The sequence below is a fragment of the Cryptomeria japonica genome, chromosome 4 (genome assembly GCF_030272615.1).
Source record: "Cryptomeria japonica chromosome 4, Sugi_1.0, whole genome shotgun sequence".
NCBI lineage: Eukaryota > Viridiplantae > Streptophyta > Pinopsida > Cupressales > Cupressaceae > Cryptomeria > Cryptomeria japonica.
This window is the reverse complement of record NC_081408.1, coordinates 519,381,498-519,388,639: the sequence shown is the minus strand read 5'-3', so window position 1 is coordinate 519,388,639 and position 7,142 is coordinate 519,381,498. Positions and strand designations below refer to the sequence as shown.

General features: G+C 34.0%; 1 protein-coding gene across 1 annotated transcript in view; it reads left to right on the top strand.

The window, feature by feature from the left end:
* The window catches only part of LOC131031245 (caffeic acid 3-O-methyltransferase 2-like), a 2,776-nt gene extending 661 nt beyond the window's left edge, over positions 1-2,115 (top strand). Inside the window, exons 1-3 of the mRNA XM_059219929.1 lie at positions 1-204; positions 1,481-1,545; positions 1,635-2,115. The exon at positions 1-204 is cut by the window's left edge and continues 661 nt beyond it. Coding sequence (XP_059075912.1) covers positions 1-204; positions 1,481-1,545; positions 1,635-1,994 — 629 coding nt within the window. The 3' untranslated portion in view covers positions 1,995-2,115. The remainder of the gene's footprint in view (positions 205-1,480; positions 1,546-1,634) is intronic.
* The last annotated feature ends 5,027 nt before the right edge of the window (positions 2,116-7,142 follow it).

Genomic DNA, 7,142 nt, shown 5'->3' with positions numbered 1-7,142 from the left:
TTCACCGTGGTATGGCGTCTTATGCAAACTCTGTCATGCCTTATGTGGTTGAAAAGCACAAAGGGTTTGAGGATATAAAAAGCTTGGTGGACGTTGGGGGAGGTGTGGGGGCTTCCTTGCATAGCATAGTAAGCAAATATCCTCACATTCATGGCATCAATTTTGATCTTCCTCATGTGGTGAGCAATGCGCCTCCTATTCCCGGTATGTCTGATTCCAACCTGCCAAATGTCTGGTCATTATGTGCTAGCAATTTTTGACATTGTTTATCTCATGGGTGTCATTTAATTGGGAAAAAAATTGTGGGCTTGATTTATATGTTATTAGACTGATTAAGAAATATGGTAATCTATGCAGTCACCACTTGATCAAGCAGCCCTTTTCAAATCGATGTTTGTTTTTGGTTATAAGGGAAAGGATCTAATAGTCATCAGTCTTAATTTTGTATATCTTAAGTTTTTAAATGTTAGGTCAGATTTTTGCAATTTTTTTGGATTTTTTAATGTGACTTAAGAACTTCAATCTATTGTTTCAGCTTTTAGGTAGTTACAATGAATGTGGAAGGATTTGTTATGTACACAAAGGTCAAAAAATGGGCATTTAGAAATGACATCTTCTTAATAATTGGGAGCTATCTATCCTATTATTATTTGATTTAGTATAAACTGCATTTATAGAAGGATAATGATCTAATAGCCACTCACCCTAATTTTGCACATCTTAAGTTCTTATTAAGAGTCAGTATGATATGAGTAGAAGCCTCAATAACTGTGAGCTACAACAACCAAAAAAATTGCACAATTGATTTAATATATACTCCTCTAAAATATGTTGAAACCAATGCATATGCACAAATGCTCCAGTAATTGTGCTACAATTGCTGAAAAGGTTGCACAATTCTTCCTATTAAAATTCAAACATTAACTAACGGATGCACAAGTGGACAGCTATTGATACATGTGAAATATTCTAGTGGGATTTTAACCAGCATATATTGATTTTTCTTAAAGATAACAATTGAGGAGTTAGGTGGGCAAGGGGTGAGTGGTTATCAGAACATGGGCAAGGATTGGATATTTTCTCTGTATAAAAAGGAAAATAATTTTTAAGTTTCACAGTCAATTGAAAATGATTAAATAATTTTATTGAATCAGGTATAGAATAGTTTAGATTTAATGATATGGTTTAAATTGATAGTTACTTTAATTAAAAAAGTTTATCTAAAAATGAGTGTCAAATGAAGAAAATTATATGATTAAAATATATAAGCTCACTAAATGATGTCTCTATAACAATGAGATGTCTCAATGTTTATAAAAAATATTATAAAATTATATATAAATAATTATAGAGTTAAAAAGGATAACATACTTCTCAAAACACTTTGAATTATATATAAAATTAAAACAATTCATTTCTAATTTTTAAAAACTCATAATAAAGAAGAATGTTGTTGTTTTGCATTTATTATTTTATGCAGGTGTAGAACACGTAGGTGGCAGTATGTTTGAGGGAATACCTACAGCTGATGCAGTATTTCTCAAGGTAAATCAAATCCAACCATCACATCACAGTGTAAACATTCTTAATTATAGAAAGAAAATATAGTTCTTAATGATTTGATGCAATTGCAGTGGGTGTTGCATAACTGGGATGACAAGCATTGTGTGACACTACTAAAGAAATGTTATGATGCCATACCAGAAAATGGTAAGGTTATAATTGTGGAGACAATTGTAGAAAGCCAAGGAAGTTTGATGAGGCCTCTGCAACTATCTTTTGACATGTCCATGATTTTCTGCAATGGAGGTGCAAAGGAGAGGACTGAAGAAGAATTCAAATCCCTATTTAAGGATTCTGGATTTAAATGCTACATAATAACCAAGTTGCCATTATTGGAGTCGATTATAGAGCTATCAAAATTTTTAAGTATAGATCTCACCCATTTCCCTATTTCTAATGTACATTACAAATTATATATTTTCAACTTCTAAGTCCCTTTATACCCAATGTCATTTAATTTGGATAAGTTGGTTTTATTATGTTTGAAATTATAATTATGTATGTTATTCAAATTTCAAACAACTGGATTTCCTTAAAATATTTTGTGATGAATTATATGTGTTTTAAGTTCAATGTTTTATCTTTGCATCAGTGGGATCAAATAGCTTTTCATTAGTCAATTTAAGGAGTTAGGTTGTCATTTGGAATCCTCTCAAATATTTTCTCATATCTGTGAGGCAAATGAAGAAATAATTCTTGACTTCAATACAAGGGTGGTGTTTTTTTTATATATGGTGAATTCTATTTTATTGAATTGAAATTGTAATATCAAAATAAATGAAAAAAAAGTAGGAATAATATCTATTGGTATAAATTAAACACCAACACATATGTATTTCATATTTTATTGGTTAATACATCAATATTGCTTGTAATTTATTTGTACACGAAGTAAATATAGTGTAAAACTATGTTTTATAAAGCATGAAGCAAATATAGTGCAAAATTGTGTTTTATAAAATAAAAACATGATGATCAAGAAACATTATTTCGTGGTGTTTGTTGAATGTGTACTAGCAATTCAAATTCTAACAATTATTGTGTTTATATTTATCTTTCTTGACTATACAATTATAAGGTGTTTAATTATTTAAATATCACATGTGATGAAGATAAATAAGAACTAAAATATGGCTTATGTTTAATAACAGAAATACCAAACATTATGAAGACCTAAATAAGCACTATAAAATTTGACTAATGTTTAATTACTTGCTACTAGGTGGATTTTTTGACTAGATGTTGTAATAGTTGGAGTAGCTTGTTAAATATGATTTGTTGGGATTTCTTGCAAGACAAAAATTATTTTTGTGGCCGCATTGATCTTGACATTGGGATAACCCCTACATAGGATTATCTTAGACTTTCTTGTCTTGATTCACAGCTTGATCTTATGTAGTTAGATATGATATCTAGATGTTAGAAATATCCTATATAGACATTGATCTAGATGGACCCATATCCTTATTGTTTTGTTGTTCAACTATTTGTTGAGTTAAGATAATAGTATCATCCTTATCTATCTTGCCAATCATTGTTTGAGCTTCAAATGGTGATGTCAAATCATTAATTAAGGTATCATCATCTCGGTATTGTTCCAAGAGAACATCATATTACAAGTCTTCAATCTATACAAGATCTTGCACATGTTGGAGGAATTCCTCCATTTGAACCTCTTTCTCTTCTTTACCTAAATTGTTCATTTTTTGTTGTTTCTTTTTCTTGTAAACAAAAGGTCGAAGCCTATAATATATTAGTTATGAAAGGGAAATAATTACATATAGAGAATAAAGAGAAGATACAATCCCATGTTCTAACTTGAAACCTACTAGGAACATTTGGATAAGACCAATCTGTGTGATTAGAGAAACAAAAAATCATGCTAAGAAAGGAAAATTAGCATGAATCAATGAAAATGACCCTTTACCCCCTAAAACTATATGAGGGATACTACCATCAATTCTTGGCCACCTTGAACAACTATTACAATATTACAAGCTTCCTAGTTCAAAAGTATGTGGATCAAAAAAGCAACAAGATTGCAGAAGAAGTTTCCACCATCTCGAGATTGTGTTGCACTGAGTCTGGAATTATGACAAGAGTTGTTCAAACAGTGATCCTTGGTTCTTGTGATGAAGTTGCATCCATTGGAAGAGGGAATGAGGAGAAGTATCCATGTGGATCAACTAGGGCATGCTCATGGAGAACCCAAAAGCACTGAACTTAGCTATTAAGATTGTAGCAAGTGGCTCACCAATTTGATGAGCATATTGTCAAACCCATTGAAGAAAGGGATGAGGAGAAGCATACCCCAAACCACACATGAAGGATAGGAGGATCATTCATGGTACAGAGTCGAACAAGAAATATTCTCTATTTAGAAAACCCCCCCACCAGATGTCCCCTGAAAACATGTCATATATGTTTAGTTGAGAATTGAATTCTTCCCACGTGAATGCAAAGGAATGAATGAAGGCCCCGATAATTAGTCTTATGTGATACTTTGACTGAGACAGGTCCATGACCATCGAAGCCAACCTCGAAGCTACCATCTTGAGGAAGGCCACTGGGTTTGCACTTAATCATTCTTCTCCTATGATCATCTGCACTGCCCACTCCACACTTCCACATGGCACAACAAAGGTGTCTGAAATTCTCAATGGATAGACATGTGCAAACAACCCCATGTTGTGATTTCTTCCTTGCAAATTGATACGAAGAGCCATACTCGTGGCTTGCTCTGGAGTACAATAATTCGTAGAGATTGTTACTTTTAATTTCAAAGCTCTGAGAAAACCAAATCCTCTATTATTTGAATAAACCAATTTTTGATGATTCGAATAAAAAGGTCATCCAGAAGGAATGATCATTATGTAATATGCACTGACGATCATTGTGTAATCTAGAATTTGTGTGTGGTGGTCTTGTTACATTAATAACTTTGTCCTATGTCATCCACGTTAGCTGCTTTGAGGGGCCAAAGACTGCGCTCATTTAAGGCTTGCATAATGTTTAATCGACAGATTAACCTTTGGCTTGAGCACTAGATAATGCATCAATTATTTAGCAGCACTTGAGGAGGATGGTATTTGTTATGTGCGTGTCTATGTGTCATCTCGACCCCATTCTAAAAACCTGCAATACTTTGTGTGGAAAATATCATGCTCTTTCCCCATGTGAGATATGTATGGAGAAAAGAGAAGTGTACGAACCATCTACTTTTGGAGTTGGTTGAGCTCATCCCATATACCTGCACTAACTATCAATTTGATAAGGCATGCAGCCTCAGGACGATTCCTAGTCAGCAAAAGTGGCATGCCATGTCACGAAGCCAAGGTTGGATGTGTGCCCTGCAATAATCCCAACATCATTGTTCATCCCTGCACTAACAACACAAGAAATTAGATAAAAAACTATTTTTCCATGTAAGCCCTGTCCACTTCCAATTGGTTTTTTAACATTCTGTGATCATTTATCTCTGTTGGAGATAAAATTATTCTTCCTAAATCCAGATCACATCCCAAATTTGCTAAGATGTCTTCCATGGAATTAGCTTCTCTATAGCAGCGTTCAATCTGATAATCTTCCAGCAGTGATAGAAGTTATCTGGCTTCTTGCAGGATGTAATCAATCTGCCATCTAGTAGTTTGTGGTTTAATTAAGGTTGATATAATGTTCTGAGAATCCCCTTCTATGAATAGGTTCTTAATATTCATATATGTAGCTGAAGTGATACCCATTAACAGTGCCCTAGCCTCCGCCAAATTATTGGTGCCATTTTGGATCCTTTCAAAACCTACTATTACTGCTAGTCCTTCTTAATTTCTAATGACATGTCCAATCCCTGACACTCCCAAGTTTCCTCGTGCAGCTCCATCAAAGTTAAGTTTTAGAAAATTATCCTTGGGGGGTTTCCATTTAATTTCCTTTCTCTCAATTCTCCTTTTCTTCTAACACATCAAACTCCCCTTGAATGGAAGCTTTATGAGTTTCCAATTTTTCAATATACTATCATCCCATGAGGAAAAAACCGAATTTAATTTCTTCTTCCTTGTTGTGTAGACATTGACTAGCTCTGAGATTAAAGACTCTATTCTATACTTGATCTTTGATAACTTATTGTTTTCCTTTCTGAATATGCACGCGTTTCTTTCCCACTAAATGTTCCAGATCAAGATTGTTAGAGCCACTTCCTAGACAACTGCAAAAAAATATTCTTTATAGATCCTAGGCCAAGCTTCAAAGACTTCTGATATTGTAGACTACAGTGGAGAAGATCAGTCAAGTTTATGAAGTAACCAAAGCCATCATTCTTGAGCCACTTCACATTCAAGGAGCAGATGATCTAATGCTTCAATATTTTTGTTGCACATAATACATTGGAAATGTTGAGCTATTCTAAGAAAAGCTAACCTATCACTAGTCAATATTCGCCCTTTTAAGACCAACCATGCAAATGCATATGCCTTTTGTAAACCATAATCTTTCCAACAAAAGGTGAATTTCCTTAATGTAGGGTGGGGCTCCTATTTTGATAGTTCTTTAAAGCCTTCCTTGACCGTATATGCTCCTAATTGAGAGGGGCTCCAAACAATCCTATCAGACCTGTCTTTATAAAAAATCATCATTTTCTTTAGCTCTACGACTAATTTTTGTTTTTAGTTATGTGGTACTAGGAAATTCCCAAAGACTTTCCACTTAACTATCATCTTACCATTCATAGGGAGAATAGAAAAATAGTCCCTAGTTGTGTATCCCCATTTAGCCTGCAGGAAATATTTGATTTCCTCTAGTACTAGCATGTAGTTGTTCCAAGAGTCATGCTAGAATCTTGCAAATCTTCCATCATGCACTATCCAAGAAAGTTTAGGTAACAAAACCTCTCTAAACTTGATGATGAAGTTCCACATCTTGGAACCTTTGGGAGGATCTAGTAGGGTGAAGATCCTTTCAGGTTCAAGAGAATCAAGGTATTTACCTCTAACAATGGAATCCCATAGAGAAGAGTTATTTTCGTACAGTTTCCATACTAACTTTGTGCTGAAAGCAATATCCCTATCTTAAAAGTTTGGAATATAAGCTCCCCCATAACTTTTAGGGCAGCAAACCTTTTCCCAAGCCAATAAATGAATTTTCTTTTTTGGATATCTATTACCTTTCCAAAGAAAATTCTTAAGATGAGATTCAAGTTCATCTTTGATCTTGGAAGGCATAGGAAGGGCTGACATAATGTAATTAGGGATGGAAGACAAAATAGGTTTGATTGGTAAGATCCTTCTAGCAAGAGATAACCAGTTGTTCTTCCAAGAATCCATCCTATTCTTGATAGATGAAAGAATTGAATCTCATTATTGGCTCCTATGCACCCCAAAGAATAATGAAATTCCCAAAAATTTGCACGGACGTTTAGTTTGTTTGAAACCTAGGGTATTGGTCAGCTTATTTTAAAGCAAGGGAGAGCAATGAAAAAAGAATACTTTGGATTTAGCCTGATTTACTTTTTGACTAGATACCTCACAATATTCTTCAAGGACTTTCTTAATGCTCTTGGCTTCTCTGACCGAAACTTCCCCAAAGAG